The sequence below is a fragment of the Oncorhynchus clarkii genome, chromosome 17 (genome assembly GCF_045791955.1).
Source record: "Oncorhynchus clarkii lewisi isolate Uvic-CL-2024 chromosome 17, UVic_Ocla_1.0, whole genome shotgun sequence".
Classification (NCBI taxonomy): domain Eukaryota; kingdom Metazoa; phylum Chordata; class Actinopteri; order Salmoniformes; family Salmonidae; genus Oncorhynchus; species Oncorhynchus clarkii.
Window position 1 is genome coordinate 78016597 of NC_092163.1, and position 23544 is coordinate 78040140.

A 23544-nucleotide genomic window follows, 5' to 3' on the forward strand; every position below is an offset into this window, starting at 1 on the left:
CTAGCTCTCTTCCAGCTATCCTTTACAGTGGCTAGCTCTCTTCCAGCTATCCTTTTCTGTGGCTAGCTCTCTTCCAGCTATCCTTTTCAGTGGCTAGCTCTCGTCCAGCTATCCTTTTCAGTGGCTAGCTCTCTTCCAGCTATCCTTTTTTTTCAATTAATTTACAAACCTCTGCTTTAGAACTTGTTCTATCTACGTGACTCATTGAAATCACTATGGTGACGAATGTGAGAATACGTTCTCTGCTGTGGATGAAAACTCAGGAATAAATAGAAGGGGCCAGATGGCAGCTTTTCAGCAGAGGCTGAAGGCAGGGTGCAGAGGCTGAAGGCAGGGTGCAGAGGCTGAAGGCAGGGTGCAGAGGCTGAAGGCAGGGTGCAGAGGCTGAAGGCAGGGTGCAGAGAGGCTGAAGGCAGGGTGCAGAGAGGCTGAAGGCAGGGTGCAGAGAGGCTGAAGGCAGGGTGCAGAGAGGCTGAAGGCAGGGTGCAGAGAGGCTGAAGGCAGGGTGCAGAGAGGCTGAAGGCAGGGTGCAGAGAGGCTGAAGGCAGAGGCTGAAGGCAGAGGCTGAAGGCAGAGGCTGAAGGCAGAGGCTGAAGGCAGTCATGAGATTCCAAACACACTGAAAACGGGGAGCGGACTACCTGGACTTGTCAAATAAGAAATGCATTGTTCCATTTGAAAATGTTTCGTTACGTCATTGCATAATGAACACGACCCAGGTGTGTTGTGATCTTCAGACAGTGTGAGGCTGTAGCTTGCCTTACAGTAGAGAACAGGAGAGGGTAGAGTGCATCAGCGTCGATGACAGCCGAACACAGCGCTCCCCTTGAAGGCTGTCGGAGAGGGAGGGAGAGGGGTGTGTCTCTGGCTTTAGCCTCGCTGATCTGTTTTTATTCTTCAGCCTGCTACTGTCGCTACAACTTCTAGAAGCACTCATGCATTCAGAAACACGAAGTCGCCTGTTTGAGTTCCTAGCACATGGATTGGTGAGTGATGTGGAGGGTGTTTTTTTTATTGTGCACCTGCAAGTCTTGCCTGTTTCCGTAACCATTGCTTGGTATGATTTTTTAAGGGTGAATTTGGTATAATATTTACAGGTTATAAATTCATCTATACCCCTATATATATATATATATATATATATATATATATATATATATATATATATATATATATATATATATATATATATATATATATATATATATATATATATATTATATATATATATATATATATTAGGAAGTATGTGCATTGTATGGGGTACTACATGCATTTGATGTATTTTAAAAACTTTGATGCAAATTGCACGTTTTTAGGATGGTGGTGAGTGATATTGTTTTGTGAATGCAAAATAGGGTGGCCTTTATTCAATACAAGGTTGTTTTTTAATTCACTCTGTTGTGTTGGCTAGTGCCGATGTTTGTGTTGTCCTTCAATGATCGTTCAGTTGACTTCCGATCTATAACAAAGCACTCCTGCCTGTGTTTCAACACATGGATTTTTATCCACTTGTTGCTTACTTACCAATGTCCTCTATTTATTAGAGTCTTATAGTTATTCATAAATAACGGCGATTTTTAATCTCATTTTCACGCCTTTGAAACATCCTCTATCCAGAGAATCAGTAGAGTCCTGACCTTGGTGATAGGGGTGGCAGGTAGCCTAGCGGCCAGAGAGGCAGGTAGCCTGCCTAGGGGCCAGAGAGGCAGGTAGCCTGCCTAGCGGCCAGAGAGGCAGGTAGCCTGCCTAGCGGCCAGAGAGGCAGGTAGCCTGCCTAGCGGCCAGAGGGGCAGGTAGCCTGCCTAGCGGCCAGAGGGGCAGGTAGCCTGCCTAGCGGTCAGAGGGGCAGGTAGCCTGCCTAGCGGTCAGAGGGGCAGGTAGCCTGCCTAGCGGCTGATGCTGATGCCCAACCACATTTTGAAATTGCACCTTGGTGTGTTCTGTTTTAACTCACCACAGTAAGTTGAGACTCCGACTGAGTTCCTTAAACAGTATGGATCCAAGGGCCTTCAAAAGGGGTGGCCGCCAGTTGTCCATCCCTGCGATAGAGGATGCTTGGCTCAAACATAAAATGATTTGTCAGGGGCTGGGCCATTGTTAGTACAATTCCTTCCACTACCGTCCTCACCTAGCCACATCCTTGACCCTGACTGCGGGACAGAACAGAACACATCTGTTCTAGAACACATTCGGTACGCCACGTCAGGAGAATACAACCTTGCTCTGTCTTGTGTAAGGCAGCAATAACACCTGCAAGGAGAAATATAATATACCTGTAGTTGATGGAAAAACAAGCCGTTTTGTTTCTCACATCTCAACCATCTAAAGCACCTTCGTCTTCTCTCCCACAATAAAAAAACATTTCCTTTACTTCTTTTTCTTTGCCTCTTGTCCTACATTTCGTCTCTTTAATCCTATTTTCTTCTACCATCAAACGCCATCCATCTTTTCCTCTCCTCTCTTCCAGACTCTCTCCCCTCCCCTGTCTCTTTTCGCCTCTCTTCCAGACTCTTTTTGCCTCTCTTCCAGACTCTATCCCGTCCCCTGTCTCTTTTCGCCTCTCTTCCAGACTCTAACCCCTCCCCTGTCTCTTTTCGCCTCTCTTCAGACTCTTTTTGCCTCTCTTCCAGACTCTATCCCGTCCCCTGTCTCTTATCGCCTCTCTTCCAGACTCTCTCCCCTCCCCTGTCTCTTTTCGCCTCTCTTCCAGACTCTAACCCCTCCCCTGTCTCTTTTCGCCTCTCTTCCAGACTCTCTCTCCTCCCCTGTCTCTTATCGCCTCTCTTCCAGACTCTCTCCCCTCCCCTGTCTCTTCGCCTCTCTTCCAGACTCTTTTTGCCTCTCTTCCAGACTCTAACCCCTCCCCTGTCTCTTTTCGCCTCTCTTCCAGACTCTATCCCCTCCCCTGTCTCTTTTCACCTCTCTTCCAGACTCTTTTTGCCTCTCTTCCAGACTCTATCCCCTCCCCTGTCTCTTTGCGCCTCTCTTCCAGACTCTATCCCCTCCCCTGTCTCTTTTTGCCTCTCTTCCAGACTCTATCCCCTCCCCTGTCTCTTTTCGCCTCTCTTCCAGACTCTAACCCCTCCCCTGTCTCTTTTCGCCTCTCTTCTAGACTCTAACCCCTGTCTCTTTTCGCCTCTCTTCCAGACTCTCTCCCCTCCCCTGTCTCTTTGCGCCTCTCTTCCAGACTCTATCCCCTCCCCTGTCTCTTTTCGCCTCTCTTCCAGACTCTATCCCCTCCCCTGTCTCTTTTCGCCTCTCTTCCAGACTCTAACCCCTCCCCTGTCTCTTTTCGCCTCTCTTCCAGACTCTATCCCCTCCCCTGTCTCTTTTCGCCTCTCTTCCAGACTCTAACCCCTCCCCTGTCTCTCTTCGCCTATCTTCCAGACTCTAACCCCTCCCTTCTCTCTTTTCTTCTCTCCCTCCAGAGACCAGGTGGGATGCCCCCATCCAGCCGTATGACCCCCCAGGGCCCGCCCATGGGGCCTCCAGGCTACGGCTCCAGCCCTGTGTCCCGACCAGGGATGCCCAGTGTCATGGACCCCTCCCGTAAAAGGCCGGCCCCCCAGCAGATCCAGCAGGTCCAACAGCAGCGCAACCAACAGTAAAATCTGACTAAGTATTATTTTAGGCTTGACTGGATTTATTTCAACAGCAGGTTTTCACATTGTTACCAGGGTATAAGGGAGGGACGTTAAACATGTATTATTAGATTACTGTGATTATTTGTCCTCATTAAGAGTTGACCGTGTCTTTGTAGGGGGAAATAAATGTGTATACATAATGTATATTGGCCTTTTTTCATTTCTTATCAACTCACACTATTGTTATCTTCTGTTGCAGTACCAAGAAGAAGAAGATGGCGGATAAGATTTTACCTCAGAGGATCCGGGAGCTGGTGCCAGAGTCTCAAGCCTACATGGACCTGCTGGCGTTTGAGAGGAAGCTGGACCAGACCATCATGAGGAAACGTCTGGACATCCAGGAGGCACTCAAGAGACCCATCAAGGTAAACAGATGGGGTTATTTCCTCACTAGGGGCCAAGGCCTGTATTCATGAAGCACTTCAAAGTAACACTGCTGATCTAGGATCATTGTTTCCTTTTAGATCCTAAGGAATAACATAATATGAACAGGGTTTAAGTCCACGATCAGTTACTTTGTCTTGCTGATGTTGAGGGACAGGTTGTCCTGGCACCACACTGCCAGGTCTCTGACCGCCTCCCTATAGTCTCATTGTCGTCTGTGATCAGGCCTACCACAGTTGTCGTTGGAAAACTTCATGAGTCGTGCGTGGACGCACAGTTGTGGCTGAGCAGGGAGTACAGGAGGGAACTGAGCAAGCACCCCTAAGGGGCGCCTCGTGTTGAGGGTCAGCGTGGTGGATGTGTTGTTACCTACCCTCACCACCTGGGGGCAGCCGTCAGGAAGGCCAGGATCCAGTTGCTAAGGGAGGTGTTTAGTCCCAGAGTCCTTAGTTTAGTGATGAGCTTCACTATGGTGTTGAATGCTGAGCTGTAGTTGATGAACAGCATTCTCACATAGGTGTCCCTCTTGTCCATGTAGGAAAGAGCAGTGTGGAGTGCAATAGAGATTGCATCATTTGTGGATCTGTTGGGGTGGTAGGTGACTTGGAGAGGGTCCAGGGTTTCTGGGATAATAGTGTTGATGTGAGCCATTACCAGCCTTTCAAAGCATTTCATGGCTGCATATGTGAGTGCTAGTCATTTACACAGGCTACCTTGCCGTTCTTGGGCACAGGCACTATGGTGGACTACTTGAAACATGTAGGTATTACAGACTGGGTCAAGGAGATGTTGAAAATGTCAGTGTAGACACTTGTCAGCTGGTTAGCACTTGCTCTGATAATCCGTCTGCCCTGCGGCCTTGTAAATGTTAACCTGTTTAAACGTCTTACGGAGAGCGTGATCACACATCCGTCTGGAACAGCAGCTGCTCTCATGCATGTTTTGGTGTTGCTTGCTCACGGCTGGGTTTCCCTTAGTTTATATGAGAATTATGACAGATTACAAACAGGAACATATGCAAATTATGTTAATACCATTTAAATGTAGATGTTTTTTGCATTGGATATATTTACCATATCATTTGGAGACAGAAACATAAACCTTTTACGTTATCATAAGTAGACATAATTGCAAATGTTTAAATCCTTCCTATAGAAATACATTTAGTTAAGAATTGAACTTTAATCAAATGAGTTGACTCTGCACATGGGACGATTTCCCTGAACAACAAAAGGGAATATTGAATGATCCCCAAGGATCCATCACATCTCCCAAAAACGTTTTCAATGATAGTCTAGAAACTAAATGTCTTCTCCCTGGACCACCTCTTGAACATCAGGCCTCATCTTCACTGTCACTTTCCAACCTTGTTGAGGATGGCTCGTTGTCAGTCTCAAAAAGGTGGCTGGTGGCTGAGGCGATATGTTGGCACGACTGCCATATTGCATCTCCATCCCAAAGCCCTTGCTTGGAAGTGTACTTCGCCAGACTGCCAAGAACCTTGCCCTTTTTTCCCCCCTTTTTTTATCTGGTGTGGCCACCAGCTGCATTTTTTATTTTTATTTCACTAGGCAAGTCAGTTAAAAACAAGTTCTTATTTACAATGACGGCCTAGGAACAGTGGAACTGCCTGTTCAGGGGCAGAACGACAGATTTGTACGTTGTCAGCTCGCGGATTTGAACTTGCAACCTTTCGGTTACTACTCCAACGCTCTAACCACTAGGCTACCCTGCCTAGCTACCCTTATCCAGGCCAAGGTGGTGAGACATAATAGTGATGACACCATAGGCCTTGTTGATCTCTGCACCAGACAGGATGCTCTTGCCAGAATACTTGGGGTCCAACATGTACGCTGCGGCGTGTATGGGCTTCAGGCTTTTTGATGTATGTCAGAACTGCCGTTTCCTCTGCTTGGAGCAGCAGTGAAGTGGGCAGGGCAGTACAGATTTCTCCTCTTACATCTGCAAACAGAGTCTGAACATCAGACAGGATGGCATTGTCTCCCTCAATCCATACAATGGCTACTGCTATAGGTTTCAGGAGTTTCAGGGTGCTTACCACTCTCTCCCAAAATACATCATCCTGGGGGATCCTCTTGATGGGGCTGTCCAAATCGGCAGACTGTGATATGACCATTTCTTGGAGAGACTCCTTCCCCTCCAGGAGACTGTCAAACATGATGACAACACCACCCCAACGGGTGTTGCTAGGCAGCTTCAATGTAGTGCTCTTATTCCTCTCACTTTGCTTGGTGAGGTAGATTGCTGCTATAACTTGATGACCCTTCACATACCTATCCATTTCCTTGGTTATGTTGTAGAGTGTATCCATTGTTTTCAGTGCCATGATGTCCTTGGGGAGCAGATTCAATGCATGAGCAGCACAGCCAATGGGTGCAATGTGAGGGTAGGACTCCTCCACTTTAGACCAAGCAGCCTTCATGTTTGCAGCATTGTCTCACCAGTGCAAATACCTTCTATGGTCCAAGGTCCTTGATGCCTGCCTTCAGCTCATCTGCAATGTAGAGCCCGGTGTGTCTGTGCTCTTGTAGAATACTGGTTGAGGGGTGGAGATGATGTAGTTAATTATTCCTTGCCCACGAAAATTCGACCACCCATCAGAGATGATTGCAATACAGTCTGCTTTCTCTATGATTTGCTTGACCTTCACTTGACCTCTGTTGAACTCTGCATCCAGCAAATGAGTAGATAAAGCATGTCTGGTTGGAGGGGTGTATGCTGGGTGAAGAACATTCAGAGATCTCTTTCAATACACATTACCTGTGAGCATCAGAGGTGAACCAGTTGCATACACAGCTCGAACAAGACATTCGTCAGCATTTCATAGATGAACTCGCTTGGCAAACAGTGTATAGCTTATGAAGAAATATTCTAATTTAGTCAAGCAGAACCTCGAGAATCCCTAATGTTAGAGATCGCATCTCAAAAGACATGTCCACCGGTGAGCTTACCCGACGTTGCCGGTCTGTCCAGCCGCTGCATATAAAAAACAGCTGTGTGTGTGTGTGTGTATTTGTTCAGCCACGACTCGTGAAACACAGAATATTATAGTTCTTCAGGTCCCGTTGATAGGATAGTCTCGAACGGAGCTCATCCAGTTTGTTCTCCGGTGATTGTACGTTCGCCAATAGAATGGATGGTAGAGGCAGTAGTTTGGTCAGGGCGCCCCGACGCCTTTTTCTCTTTCGGATCAAGGCTCAAGTCCGGGTTGAGTTTTTCCTGCTCATCACTTCCCATGTTTTCCTCTGAAGATTATACACATGTTGATCGTGAAATTTCAACATGACTGAACTTTTTTTTTGTGTTTTCAGCAAAAGCGAAAGCTTCGTATCTTCATATCCAACACGTTCAACCCTGCCAAGCCCGACGCAGAAGACGGGGATGGCACTGTAGCATCGTGGGAGTTGCGTGTCGAAGGACGCCTGCTTGAAGATGTAAGACTATTTTACTAGTTGTATGTTTGTGTGTTGACGGTTAGTGTCTGTGTGTGTTTTTTATCTAACTTGGGGAAATGTGTCTGATTTAAAAAAATATATATTTTCTCAGACTGCTGTGTCCAAGTATGAAGCAACCAAGCAAAAGAGAAAGTTCTCTTCCTTCTTCAAGTCTCTGGTCATCGAGTTGGACAAGGACCTCTATGGGCCTGACAATCACTTGGTCGAGGTAAAAAAAAATACGGTTTAATGTTCAGATAAAAAAAAAAAAAATCTATGATTCGATTTATTTTCATGAACAATGTCAAGCGAATTGCCACCTCCACTCTTCTTAACCACTTTATCTATTGTAGTCTTAGTAATGAGATTGTGTTCTAAAGAAACCAAAAAATAACTACTAAAGTTATTTCTATTGTTAATAGTGGCACAGGACCGCGACCACTCAGGAGACAGACGGGTTCCAGGTGAAGAGGCCAGGTGATGTCGGGGTACGCTGCACTGTCCTGCTGATGCTGGACTACCAGGTAAACACATTATTATTACTGTCCTGCTGATGCTGGGCTACCAGGTAAAAACACATCATTACACTGAGTACGTTTACATGCACAGTAATAATTCCATATTAAACTGATTGTGGCTGTAAACAGATTATGCGATAGTCTTTAACACCTTACTCTGCTTATCTTAATTGGCGTTCGGTCAAAATTGAAGTTAAACACCTGGTTTTCTTTCAAATTATTAGGATGTGTAAATACCTTAATCGGAGTTCCAGCTGTGTATTTGATCTGCTAGTACCAACCGAGAGCCCCCCTCTTTAGCCCACCCGAGAGCATCCCTCTTTAGCCCACCCGAGAGCCTCCCTCTTTAGCCCACCCGAGAGCCTCCCTCTTTAGCCCACCCGAGAGCCTCCCTCTTTAGCCCAACCGAGAGCCTCCCCTCTTTAGCCCAACCGAGAGCCTCCCCTCTTTAGCCCAACCGAGAGCCTCCCCTCTTTAGCCCAACCGAGAGCCTCCCCTCTTTAGCCCAACCGAGAGCCTCCCCTCTTTAGCCCAACCGAGAGCCTCCCCTCTTTAGCCCAACCGAGAGCCTCCCCTCTTTAGCCCAACCGAGAGCCTCCCCTCTTTAGCCCAACCGAGAGCCTCCCCTCTTTAGCCCAACCGAGAGCCTCCCCTCTTTAGCCCAACCGAGAGCCTCCCCTCTTTAGCCCAACCGAGAGCCTCCCCTCTTTAGCCCAACCGAGAGCCTCCCCTCTTTAGCCCAACCGAGAGCCTCCCCTCTTTAGCCCAACCGAGAGCCTCCCCTCTTTAGCCCAACCGAGAGCCTCCCCTCTTTAGCCCAACCGAGAGCCTCCCCTCTTTAGCCCAACCGAGAGCCTCCCCTCTTTAGCCCAACCGAGAGCCTCCCCTCTTTAGCCCAACCGAGAGCCTCCCCTCTTTAGCCCAACCGAGAGCCTCCCCTCTTTAGCCCAACCGAGAGCCTCCCCTCTTTAGCCCAACCGAGAGCCTCCCCTCTAGCCCAAACGAGAGCCTCCCTCTTTAGCCTGGGTGAAGTGAGTTTGGAACAAATTTGCATCTTAGAAAATGCATCTTAGAAGTAGTTTTCATATAGAAACTTTGTCTGAACTCCGAATCAAGTATTCTTCCCAAAAATAACATGGCCGCTGGGATAGAACATGTATTTTAATTGGCTATTTTCTGCATTCATCAGTGTGTCATGGGGTTGCCTGATTTCCGATGTGTCCATGTAAACAGGATTATTAGGGAAATCATTCTTCTTGCAAAGCACGTAAACGTTTTAATCAAACTATTATATTAATCTGACTGTACACAATAATCGCATTGACTCCATGTAACCGTACTCACTGACTGTCCTGCTCATACTAGACTACCAGGTAATAACCATCCTATTAGTTCTGTCCTGCTCATACTAGACTACCAGGTAATAACCATCCTATTAGTTCTGTCCTGCTCATACTAGACTACCATGTAAAAACATTTTATAATAATCGCAACCCGGGACCTCTCATATACATCCTCTAGGTGTCACTGTAGTTTTAAAGAGACACTTCGGCAAAAACAAAAAGGATTCATCTCTTATTAACGGGAAAGATTCAGCCATTTTGAATTTGACTCTTATTGTGCATCTTTGAGCGCTGTTATATTTATTCCCGGGGTCATTTCATGTGTATTTCAGCATCTGCCGTTCAATCAATATATATGATATATATATATAATATATATATGATATATATATATTATATATATATTATATATATATATATATATACATATATACATATATACATATATACATACACACACATATATATAATAACATTAAAAATTGGGGACTACTTTACAGATATGAAACGGACAATCGTAAAAATCTCAAAATATCAAATTCCCACTTCATGCTACAAAACAACTTTATAAGACGTTTTAAAATGGGTAGAATTGTATTCCAAATCCCATGATGTAGAGTCAGGCATTGTTGGCAGAATAGATGGATGCAGTTCAATGCACGATTCATATAACTCACCGATACATTTCTTGGTAGTACAAAACATATTACTATCAGGTTGTAAATCACAGCTGGCCTGGTACATCGTCTGCTGCCTCCATTCGGGATGCACTGGTTCAGTTTCAATGACTCAATATTCTGGACAAAAACAGACCAATGTAACCCAATGCTGGGAATGTCAATACAATCAAACTAGCAAGGGCAATGATCACAAGTCAGTTATAACATGGCTAATAGGCTAGCATATCTATTTATTTAGTAGCTAATAACACGGAGCCTAACATTACCTAGCTAGCTGCTGGGAGGACGTCATATCATTGGACGAGTGGGTAAGTGGCAGAGAGTCCCACCCCCCCATATTGTTTTTTCTGTGGCTACAGCTAGAGATGCAGTTGCCAGTTGACTGGGGGTTGAGGGTTAAATGCAGAAGACACATTTCAGTTGAAGGCATTCGTATCCCTCTGTCCCTTTTCATTTGGTTAGCAAGAAAATGTGAATCACTTTGCTAGCTACGCTGATCTTGAACGACTGTTATCCACAGTTAACATACCTCTTAGTTGTCAATCAAATGTATTTGGCATCAATCGAATGGGCGGGCAGGCAGATCCCATTCAGTTGTCAAAATGTTGGTTGGGACAAGCATGCTTTGGCAGGCAAGCTGCAGAAGGACGAGCAGGCTACTAATTCCCCATCGTTTATCAGTGCAATTATGACGGCCAACTAGCTGGAAAAGTTTGCGTTATCTACTGTTCCCTCGTTAGATTTGAACTCATCTCGCTCTGGCTAACATTTAGTTGTTGATCTTGTTGTTGATGTGCATAAGCAACTGAGGGAAAGAGCCTGCCTTTTTCATGGTGTTTTGATCAATAGGACTGTACAGTTCCCAAATCTAAGCGGACTCCCGCGGTATTTACAGAAATCCATTCAGGTGGCTTTTGCCAAATGCTTTTTTTAATGATCTAAAGTCACGCTGTTGCTTCTATCTGTAAACACACAGTCCAGTTCATAGTGAATGATGGCAGACCCTACTGCCTGTAAACACACAGTCCAGTTCATAGTGAATGATGGCAGACCCTACTGCCTGTAAACACACAGTCCAGTTCATAGTGAATGATGGCAGACCCTACTGCCTGTAAACACACAGTCCAGTTCAAAGTGAATGATGACAGGCCCTACTGCCTGTAAACACACAGTCCAGTTCATAGTGAATGATGGCAGACCCTACTGCCTGTAAACACACAGTCCAGTTCATAGTGAATGATGACAGACCCTACTGCCTGTAAACACACAGTCCAGTTCAAAGTGAATGATGACAGGCCCTACTGCCTGTAAACACACAGTCCAGTTCATAGTGAATGATGGCAGACCCTACTGCCTGTAAACACACAGTCCAGTTCATAGTGAATGATGACAGGCCCTACTGCCTGTAAACACACAGTCCAGTTCATAGTGAATGATGACAGGCCCTACTGCCTGTAAACACACAGTCCAGTTCATAGTGAATGATGACAGACCCTACTGCCTGTAAACACACAGTCCAGTTCAAAGTGAATGATGACAGGCCCTACTGCCTGTAAACACACAGTCCAGTTCATAGTGAATGATGACAGGCCCTACTGCCTGTAAACACACAGTCCAGTTCATAGTGAATGATGACAGGACCTACTGCCTGTAAACACAGTCCAGTTCATAGTGAATGATGACAGGCCCTACTGCCTGTAAACACACAGTCCAGTTCAAAGTGAATGATGACAGGCCCTACTGCCTGTAAACACACAGTCCAGTTCATAGTGAATGATGACAGACCCTACTGCCTGTAAACACACAGTCCAGTTCAAAGTGAATGATGACAGGCCCTACTGCCTGTAAACACACAGTCTAGTTCAAAGTGAATGATGACAGGCCCTACTGCCTGTAAACACACAGTCTAGTTCAAAGTGAATGATGGCAGGCCCTACTGCCTGTAAACACACAGTCCAGTTCAAAGTGAATGATGGCAGGCCCTACTGCCTGTAAACACACAGTCCAGTTCATAGTGAATGATGACAGACCCTACTGCCTGTAAACACACAGTCCAGTTCATAGTGAATGATGACAGGCCCTACTTCCTGTAAACACACAGTCCAGTTCATAGTGAATGATGACAGGCCCTACTTCCTGTAAACACACAGTCCAGTTCAGAGTGAATGATGACAGGCCCTACTGCCTGTAAACACACAGTCCAGTTCATAGTGAATGATGACAGGCCCTACTGCCTCTAAACACACAGTCCAGTTCAAAGTGAATGATGACAGGTCCTACTGCCTGTAAACACACAGTCCAGTTCATAGTGAATGATGACAGTCCCTACTGCCTGTAAACACACAGTCCAGTTCATAGTGAATGATGACAGACCCTACTGCCTGTAAACACACAGTCCAGTTCAAAGTGAATGATGACAGGCCCTACTGCCTGTAAACACACAGTCTAGTTCAAAGTGAATGATGACAGACCCTACTGCCTGTAAACACACAGTCCAGTTCAAAGTGAATGATGGCAGGCCCTACTGCCTGTAAACACACAGTCCAGTTCATAGTGAATGATGCCAGCCCCTACTGCCTGTAAACACACAGTCCAGTTCATAGTGAATGATGACAGGCCCTACTTCCTGTAAACACACAGTCCAGTTCAGAGTGAATGATGACAGGCCCTACTGCCTGTAAACACACAGTCCAGTTCATAGTGGATGATGACAGGCCCTACTGCCTGTAAACACACAGTCCAGTTCAAAGTGAATGATGGCAGGCCCTACTGCCTGTAAACACACAGTCCAGTTCATAGTGAATGATGCCAGCCCCTACTGCCTGTAAACACACAGTCCAGTTCATAGTGAATGATGACAGGCCCTACTGCCTGTAAACACACAGTCCAGTTCATAGTGAATGATGACAGGCCCTACTGCCTCTAAACACACAGTCCAGTTCATAGTGAATGATGCCAGCCCCTACTGCCTGTAAACACACAGTCCAGTTCAAAGTGAATGATGACAGGCCCTACTGCCTGTAAACACACAGTCCAGTTCATAGTGAATGATGACAGGACCTTATAGCAAATGGCTTATTTGCATATAGGCCTACTGTAGCTATGATGCACCGCTCTGAGTCCGGTCCCGGACAAGACAGGCTTTTATTAGGTTTTATTTACTGCAGTGTCTATTATTTGTCCAAATGTTACGGCCACTTTCCCACTCTCTATATTTGCAATAGAATTTTCTCAAATGCCTGACAATAACGTCATTCCCAAACATTCAATGAATTTCTGAAAGCAAACACAGACATGGTCATTTACACCTTTTCAGAAATGCATTGAATGGGGTATATATGAACAGATTTATATATGATTTAATGTTGATTTAAAAAAATAAAAAAAAACACTCAGTTACATTTTAAATGGTGTCATGTTGATGTTCTGTTCATTTTTTATTTATTTATTGAATTCAATATGAACCAGGTGGTTTTGGCAGCAGGGCCTTTCTATATCTCTCCCAAATACATTCTTGTCATTTGAGTCTCTCTTCAGAGACTTTTCAATTTGATGGTGTAATGTCACTGCTAATTTCACCTCTCCATACCTTCCCCTTTCCCAGCCCCCTCAGTTCAAGTTGGACCCTCGCCTGGCCCGTATGTTGGGGATCCACACCCAGACCAGGCCGGTCATCATCCAGGCACTCTGGCAGTATGTTAAGACCCACAAGCTGCAGGACCCCCACGAGAGAGAGTTCATCAACTGTGACAAGTACCTGCAGCAGGTGAGAGTTCATCAACTGTGACAACGACCTGCAGCAGGTCAGTGAGCAGCAAGTGGCCCCGTGTGGCTTAGTTGGTAGGGGATGGCGCTTGTAACGGCAGGGTTGTGGGTTCGATTCCCATGCGGGACCAGTACAAAACCGTGTCCTATGTTCACAGCTGGAAGATACAAGGCTTTCTTAGGGAGAGTATCTTTTCCCCACGTTTTGTATCTGTAATGTTAAGGCACAGTTAAATAATCTAATGGACGTTCTGCAATGTAATTTGCCATTTCATAATCTTTATGGTTAAGGGTAAATGGGCCAGGGAATATTGTCCTGAGCCTAAACACACTCTAGTCCTACAACAAATAGCAATCCTTATTAACTCTCCAAAGCTGAAACGCATGTCTGGTTCTTCAGTAAATTAATAAGGTTCTGTTTTATCTATTTTGTTCTAGATCTTTGAGACTCAGCGTATGAAGTTCTCTGAGATCCCCCAGCGTCTCCATGCTCTCCTGATGCCTCCAGAACCCATCATCATTAACCATGTCATCAGGTAGGCCTCTAACCCATTTTTAACCATGTCGTCAGGTAGGCCTCTAACCCATTTTTAACCATGTCGTCAGGTAGGCCTCTAACCCATTTTTAACCATGTCGTCAGGTAGGCCTCTAACCCATTATTAACCATGTCGTCAGGTAGGCCTCTAACCCATCATTAACCATGTCATCAGGTAGGCCTCTAACCCATCATTAACCATGTCATCAGGTAGGCCTCTAACCCATTATTAACCATGTCATCAGGTAGGCCTCTAACCCATCATTAACCATGTCATCAGGTAGGCCTCTAACCCATTATTAACCATGTCATCAGGTAGGCCTCTAACCCATTATTAACCATGTCATCAGGTAGGCCTCTAACCCATCATTAACCATGTCATCAGGTAGGCCTCTAACCCATTATTAACCATGTCATCAGGTAGGCCTCTAACCCATTATTAACCATGTCGTCAGGTAGGCCTCTAACCCATTATTAACCATGTCGTCAGGTAGGCCTCTAACCCATTATTAACCATGTCGTCAGGTAGGCCTCTAACCCATTATTAACCATGTCGTCAGGTAGGCCTCTAACCCATTATTAACCATGTCGTCAGGTAGGCCTCTAACCCATCATTAACCATGTCATCAGGTAGGCCTGGTAGGCCTCTAACGCATCATTAACCATGTCATCAGGTAGGCCTCTAACCCATCATTAACCATGTCATCAGGTAGGCCTCTAACCCATCATTAACCATGTCATCAGGTAGGCCTCTAACCCATCATTAACCATGTCATCAGGTAGGCCTCTAACCCATCATTAACCATGTCGTCAGGTAGGCCTCTAACCCATCATTAACCATGTCATCAGGTAGGCCTCTAACCCATCATTAACCATGTCATCAGGTAGGCCTCTAACCCATTATTAACCATGTCGTCAGGTAGGTCTCTAACCCATTATTAACCATGTCATCAGGTAGGCCTCTAACCCATCATTAACCATGTCGTCAGGTAGGCCTCTAACCCATCATTAACCATGTCATCAGGTAGGCCTCTAACCCATCATTAACCATGTCATCAGGTAGGCCTCTAACCCATCATTAACCATGTCATCAGGTAGGCCTCTAACCCATCATTAACCATGTCGTCAGGTAGGCCTCTAACCCATTATTAACCATGTCGTCAGGTAGGCCTGGTAGGCCTCTAACCCATCATTAACCATGTCATCAGGTAGGCCTCTAACCCATCATTAACCATGTCATCAGGTAGGCCTCTAACCCATCATTAACCATGTCATCAGGTAGGCCTCTAACCCATTATTAACCATGTCATCAGGTAGGCCTCTAACCCATTATTAACCATGTCATCAGGTAGGTCTCTAACCCATTATTAACCATGTCGTCAGGTAGGCCTCTAACCCATTATTAACCATGTCGTCAGGTAGGCCTCTAACCCATTATTAACCATGTCGTCAGGTAGGCCTGGTAGGCCTCTAACCCATTATTAACCATGTCGTCAGGTAGGCCTCTAACCCATTATTAACCATGTCGTCAGGTAGGCCTCTAACCCATTATTAACCATGTCGTCAGGTAGGCCTCTAACCCATTATTAACCATGTCGTCAGGTAGGCCTCTAACCCATCATTAACCATGTCGTCAGGTAGGCCTCTAACCCATTATTAACCATGTCGTCAGGTAGGCCTGGTAGGCCTCTAACCCATCATTAACCATGTCATCAGGTAGGCCTCTAACCCATTATTAACCATGTCGTCAGGTAGGCCTCTAACCCATTATTAACCATGTCATCAGGTAGGCCTCTAACCCATCATTAACCATGTCATCAGGTAGGCCTCTAACCCATTATTAACCATGTCGTCAGGTAGGCCTGGTAGGCCTCTAACCCATTATTAACCATGTCGTCAGGTAGGCCTCTAACCCATTATTAACCATGTCATCAGGTAGGCCTCTAACCCATTATTAACCATGTCATCAGGTAGGCCTCTAACCCATTATTAACCATGTCATCAGGTAGGCCTCTAACCCATTATTAACCATGTCGTCAGGTAGGCCTCTAACCCATTATTAACCATGTCATCAGGTAGGCCTCTAACCCATCATTAACCATGTCGTCAGGTAGGCCTCTAACCCATCATTAACCATGTCATCAGGTAGGCCTCTAACCCATTATTAACCATGTCATCAGGTAGGCCTCTAACCCATTATTAACCATGTCATCAGGTAGGTCTCTAACCCATTATTAACCATGTCGTCAGGTAGGCCTCTAACCCATTATTAACCATGTCATCAGGTAGGCCTCTAACCCATCATTAACCATGTCGTCAGGTAGGCCTCTAACCCATCATTAACCATGTCATCAGGTAGGCCTCTAACCCATTATTAACCATGTCATCAGGTAGGTCTCTAACCCATTATTAACCATGTCGTCAGGTAGGCCTCTAACCCATTATTAACCATGTCGTCAGGTAGGCCTCTAACCCATCATTAACAATGTCGTCAGGTAGGCCTCTAACCCATTATTAACCATGTCGTCAGGTAGGCCTCTAACCCATTATTAACCATGTCGTCAGGTAGGCCTCTAACCCATCATTAACCATGTCGTCAGGTAGGCCTCTAACCCATCATTAACCATGTCGTCAGGTAGGCCTCTAACCCATTATTAACCATGTCATCAGGTAGGCCTCTAACCCATTATTAACCATGTCCTCAAGTAGGCCTCTAACCCATCATTAACCATGTCATCAGGTAGGCCTCTAACCCATTATTAACCATGTCATCAGGTAGGCCTCTAACCCATCATTAACCATGTCGTCAGGTAGGCCTCTAACCCATCATTAACCATGTCATCAGGTAGGCCTCTAACCCATTATTAACCATGTCATCAGGTAGGCCTCTAACCCATCATTAACCATGTCATCAGGTAGGCCTGGTAGGCCTCTAACCCATTATTAACCATGTCATCAGGTAGGCCTCTAACCCATCATTAACCATGTCATCAGGTAGGCCTGGTAGGCCTCTAACCCATTATTAACCATGTCGTCAGGTAGGCCTCTAACCCATCATTAACCATGTCATCAGGTAGGCCTGGTAGGCCTCTAACCCATTATTAACCATGTCATCAGGTAGGCCTCTAACCCATTATTAACCATGTCGTCAGGTAGGCCTCTAACCCATTATTAACCATGTCATCAGGTAGGCCTCTAACCCATTATTAACCATGTCATCAGGTAGGCCTCTAACCCATTATTAACCATGTCATCAGGTAGGCCTCTAACCCATTATTAACCATGTCATCAGGTAGGCCTCTAACCCATTATTAACCATGTCATCAGGTAGGCCTCTAACCCATTATTAACCATGTCATCAGGTAGGTCTCTAACCCATCATTAACCATGTCGTCAGGTAGGCCTCTAACCCATCATTAACCATGTCGTCAGGTAGGCCTCTAACCCATTATTAACCATGTCATCAGGTAGGCCTCTAACCCATCATTAACCATGTCATCAGGTAGGCCTGGTAGGCCTCTAACCCATCATTAACCATGTCATCAGGTAGGCCTCTAACCCATCATTAACCATGTCGTCAGGTAGGCCTCTAACCCATTATTAACCATGTCGTCAGGTAGGCCTCTAACCCATCATTAACCATGTCATCAGGTAGGCCTCTAACCCATTATTAACCATGTCATCAGGTAGGCCTCTAACCCATCATTAACCATGTCATCAGGTAGGCCTCTAACCCATTATTAACCATGTCATCAGGTAGGCCTCTAACCCATTATTAACCATGTTATCAGGTAAGCCTCGTCACTAGGGTCGACGCCTCGTTTTGTCCTCGTCACTAGGGTCCAGAGTGTTTGCGTGGTTCGGGGAAAAACTCTGGGCCCTTTTTATAACTCGAAGCTCAGATCAGATCTCATTGCCTACGGAATTGTTCCAAGTGTTTCAAGAACCACATTAATATGATATAGAACTCTTCTGAGATGTGCAGCGTGATTGCAAGAAATGACAATCTGGACTACAGATAGACGACTGTATGATCTAACTCTCTCCCTGTGTGTCTACAGTGTGGATCCCAACGACCAGAAGAAGACGGCCTGCTATGACATCGATGTGGAGGTGGACGACACTCTGAAGACCCAGATGAACTCCTTCCTCCTATCCACCGCCAGCCAGCAGGAGATAGCTGGCCTGGACAACAAGGTATGTATGGAGCTCATAGTTGAAGTCTTCCGTGTTTCATTGGTTTTCAAGGGACTGAATCTAGCCTAGAACTTATGGTAAGCTATTCTGAGGCTGTGTGACTGAGGCAATAAACAGCTGTTCTTCCACACTCTTTTTTTATTACACTCTGCTATTGTACAGAGATGGTGGAAGAGTGGGAAAATAGAGGTGAACTAGGAACAGACTGTACAGAGAAACTCTCTGAACCTGAAATCAAACAACAAATAGACAGCCCTCCTCCCCCTCTCCAACTTCCAGCAGCCTACTTCAAGGTCAGACTGTTAATACAGAATAAAGAACAAGACCCCACAGGATGGACTCTGACACACAAACACACACACTGTCACTAGCATTGGCTACATGTCGCATTGCTGTGATTGTAGAGGGAGCAGAGCTGAGGTAACTAGTGCAGAGTAAGGTCAGAGAGACCCTGGCTAGCTGCTGTGGCAAAGGCCAACGAAACACAGCAAATTTTACAAGACAACTGTCACGGTACTACTTGACTGAGTGAGGAGCACTCGATAACATAATGTCCCTACTACAGTGACTACAGATGAAGTTTAGCTGGCTAGCTAAATCTGGAAGATTTTAAAGAAGTATCCATTTGCATTGTTTAGGGCCTGATTCATTTATTTTGTTGCCTGATTGTTATTTTTTTCCTTTCACCAAATTCTGTTTTCTTTTTGTTTTTCCAGGTTTCAGTTTTTCCCAATTTGTTTTTTGTATGTTTTTGAGCTCAAATGAGCTTTTAAAAATGAGCCCATAAATCTAAGCCCTGTCTACACTGGGGGGGGGGGGTATCCTACTAAACTACATGTACTTGTTTTAAGCAGGTCACACCAAGGATCATTTAGCTATTTGATTTGGAATGTTAAGACCCCTTGAAGCATTAAAAAAATAATAATAATTGTATAAAAAAATATATATATAAATCAAAAATACAATAAAAGATTAATGTTTTCATTTGGCCTTACTGCTATTAGCCCCATACCATTTTGGGAGTATTTTATTAGGATCCCCATTAGCTGTTGCAAAAGCAGCAGCTACTCTTCCTGGGGTCCATACAGAACACAGAACATGACACATAATACAGAACACAGAACATGGCACATCATACAGAACACAGAACACAGAACATGACACATAATACAGAACACAGAACACAGAACATGGCACATCATACAGAACACAGAACACAAAAAACAGAACACAGAACATTATATAATACAGAACATCATTAGACAAGAACAGCTCAAGGACAGAGGTACATCAATTTTAACAAATGCAATGAATAACAGATTCTCCCCCCCCCCCCCCCAAAAAAAAAAAAACTAAAGTAAGTTTGTTCTGAAGTGTCTGTCCTATATCTAAGAGATAAGAAAGATCGGGAACCTTTTTTTTTCTCTCTTTTTGTTATTTAACCCCATATTTTTGGCACTAAAGTCTCCATATAAACTTCCATTCATTTTTTAAAATCTTGTACCGGGGGACCCTTCCTTCAGACGAGTCTTGTGAGGCCTGTGGATCACAGATGGAACATACTAGTGTGCAGCCTTAACTGTTCGGACGCTACAGATGGAAGTTGGCAGATTGGCTTGTACCGACTTCAGACGAGTCCCAAGATGCTTGTGGGGGACGTGGAGCAAAACGGAGAACACCTTGGTGTTCGTGGGAGTCTCATCTCTCCATGGGGGGGGGGGGGGGGGTTATAATAGTTTGTAGGCTGTTCAAGACACTACAGACGATTTTTGTGAGAAGTCTCATGTAGTCTGACAAACACCGCTCGAGCTCTTTCACCGCAGATGCGAAATCATCCAATACAAAAAAAAACATATCTTATTATTATTTTATTAAGCTGATTTAGATAATTAGGCGCCGACATCGACTCTAGGGGGTTAATAGATAAACAACTAAATTGGATGGTGAAAGTCCACAAAAAAATGCTTAAAACCACATCAAGAGACCACGTTTGAGGTCTGGGGAAAAACGGATCTTTTATTTTATTTTGTAGTTCCCCTTTAATTTCCGGTGTGCGCCTATCATGAGGCTGCTGTTTAGTTGTGTTTCTAGCATGCTGGTCGAGTTGGCAACACAAATACCCAGCGGATTGATTCAAATAATCCTGTTTTATCCGGCAGAATGATATCATGAGCTGCTACGGCTGCGTTTTGACAGGCAGCCCAATTCTGATCTTTTCCCCACTAATTGGTCTTTTGACCAATCACATCAGAAGGGGGAAAAAAAATGAGTTTTTTTTGGTAGGGGGGGGGGTCAAAATATCAATTACTAAAAGAAATCTCTGAATTGTGCTGCCGGTCTAAATGCCGTCTGTAGATAACGTTTAACTGAAGGTTTTTGACAAAGCCTTTCCATCTACCTTGACTGTTTTCATTACTATCATCGCTAACGGTAGACGCGTGCACCCCCGTACACAGACGGGGGCATTCTCGATGCCTCTTCAGAAAGTTGTAGGAAATACAAATTACTGGTGCATTCTGGGCTAATAAATGTTCAATACATTAACCTGTTTCCCTACTAAGTACAGTACATTGTTGAATTCCTTTAAAAAATGATGTTTGTGTGGATTCCGTCCGTGTTCTCTGCATCGCAGATTTTATAGGGCCTTAATGTGTGTCCCTGTACAAAGCCAAGTAACTCTACTTAATCCATCTTGGTTTGGATGTCCATCCAGCAATGTTTTCCCCGTTCAGATCCATAAAGGCGTCAGCTTGCTTCAGTTTGGCTGGCGCCTAGACGAACCGAACTCCCTTAAAAAGACCTTAAAGAAAAAAGCGGCCAATGGTACTGTTTGTCCATTTTTAAAACGCCGTCGCCAGTATACATTTCCTCCTCAAAATAGTCCAAATTAATCTTAAGAACTCGAGAAATCTGTCATTCATTTTTTTTGTCATTCTGCGACAAGATCTTTGTGTGTTTTGATGCAGTATTTTTCAATGAAAAATGTTGCATGATAACGAGTCCTCTTATCGTTGAATGACGACAAATACTTTATTGAAGAATCCCTACTGTTGGACCCATCACCGACGAAGGGGGGTTGAAGTCTGCTTCGAACTTCGGCTTGCGTCCAGGAAAAACTCACCAAAACTAACAAATCCGTCACAAAATGTCGTCGTATATGCTCGAACTCTACTGAACTGTTTTCGGGCTGGGAAGCATGCAGACGCTTTAAAACGATAGTGTATTTAAATGTTGAACTAGGCTTGACCCTCGGATCTCTCTTCTTTCCCTGTAGATCCATGAGACCATAGAGACGATCAACCAGCTGAAGACCCAGAGAGAGTTCATGTTGAGCTTCGCCAGAGACCCCCAGGGCTTCATCAACGACTGGCTGCAATCACAGTGCCGGGACCTCAAGGTACACACACACACACAGACACAGAGAGAACATCGGGGCTTTATCAATGGCTGGCTGCGGTCACAGTGCAGGGAACTCTAGGTAACCTAACAGGAAAACACCTCTCTATGGGACCTCAAGGTAAACTATGAACTGAACTCTGGTGAACTGGTGCTTCAGATGACGAAATGAGGCCCCCCATGTGTGTCGGGAGCAGCAATGATGTGTACAGGCCTCTTTTCTTAACTTACAAGGTAACTCAAACGGCTCTCTAGTGCTGCCCAGTTGCTGATTACACTTTACGTAATACCTCCCATCTGGGTCATGTTCATTAAGAAGAAAATGCATTGAAATGAACTAAAATGGAGAGGTACTACTTGAACTTGTCCAATAAAAACACAGATTGTTGTTTTCTTTTGCAAAGCATTTTGCTCTGTGTCTTACTGAACATGACCTTTTCCTTGTGTAGTAATAGACTTAGTTAGCCGTTAGCACTAGTTAACTGCCATGTACGAATGTTAGCTATTAACACAGTCTAGCTGCCATTGATGTATGTTAGTCGTTAGCACTAGCTAGCTGCCATGGATATATGTTAGTCATTAGCACTAGCTAACTGCCATGGATGTATGTTAGCCGTTGGCATTAGCTAGCTGCCATGGATGTATGTTAGCTGTTAGTACTAGCTAACTGCCATGGATGTATGTTAGCCGTTAGCACTAGCTAACTGCCATGGATGGATGTATGTTAGCCGTTAGCACTAGCTAACTGCCATGGATGTATGTTAGCCGTTGGCATTAGCTAGCTGCCATGGATGTATGTTAGCTGTTAGTACTAGCTAACTGCCATGGATGTATGTTAGCCGTTAGCACTAGCTAACTGCCATGGATGGATGTATGTTAGCCGTTAGCACTAGCTAACTGCCATGGATGTATGTTAGCCGTTGGCATTAGCTAGCTGCCATGGATGTATGTTAGCTGTTAGTACTAGCTAACTGCCATGGATGTATGTTAGCCGTTAGCACTAGCTAACTGCCATGGATGGATGTATGTTAGCCGTTTGCACTAGCCAACTGCCATGGCTGTTTGTTATCCATTAGCACTAGCTAGCTGTTCCACATGTAGTGTTTTGTTCAGCTGATTCTTGGAGGAGGACCAAACACCACACTGACTGGACTGCCAATGACAACGAAACCAAGGGGTGAATCTAGTTGAATCCAGTCCAAAGTTCATGGATATTTCTTCTCCCCCCTGAAAATGCAGCCTTCCGCATGGTTACCTGGCGCCCAGTAACCTTAGTTGTCCTTATGCAAGAACATGCCAGAGTGAATGAAGATGTGTTTTTATGAAGCCTGTTGCATGCTTCCCATTCGAAACAGTTTGGTCATATACTAGGTCGACAATTGTGATGTTTTTGTTCGTTTTGATGTTCTGCTGTTAATTTTTTTTCTGGCTGTTAGAGCACACAATATTATTTATTGAAGAAAGTCTTAAGTTTTTGGTACCTGAAGTCTATGCTCATTCGTCTGTGATTGGCCAACAGTAATACTCCTAGTTGGAGTGGCAATGAATTGTTTGTTGGCATTCAACGAGAGACAGATTTATCTTAGATTAATTAAGACTATTTTGAGGAAGTGTATACTGGCT

General features: G+C 44.9%; 1 protein-coding gene across 4 annotated transcripts in view; it reads left to right on the top strand.

Moving 5' to 3' along the window:
* The window catches only part of LOC139371440 (SWI/SNF-related matrix-associated actin-dependent regulator of chromatin subfamily D member 1), a 33966-nt gene that overhangs the window by 7108 nt on the left and 3314 nt on the right, over positions 1-23544 (top strand). For all 4 annotated transcript variants that reach the window (XR_011627228.1, XM_071111861.1, XM_071111859.1 and 1 more), the window contains exons 2-10: positions 3432-3607; positions 3847-4012; positions 7364-7486; positions 7599-7715; positions 7909-8010; positions 13632-13793; positions 14231-14328; positions 18390-18525; positions 21800-21922. Coding sequence is in view for 3 of the 4 variants with exons in the window: in XM_071111861.1 (XP_070967962.1) it covers positions 3432-3607; positions 3847-4012; positions 7364-7486; positions 7599-7715; positions 7909-8010; positions 13632-13793; positions 14231-14328; positions 18390-18525; positions 21800-21922 (1203 nt within the window). In the remaining variant the exon portion in view is untranslated. The remainder of the gene's footprint in view (positions 1-3431; positions 3608-3846; positions 4013-7363; positions 7487-7598; positions 7716-7908; positions 8011-13631; positions 13794-14230; positions 14329-18389; positions 18526-21799; positions 21923-23544) is intronic.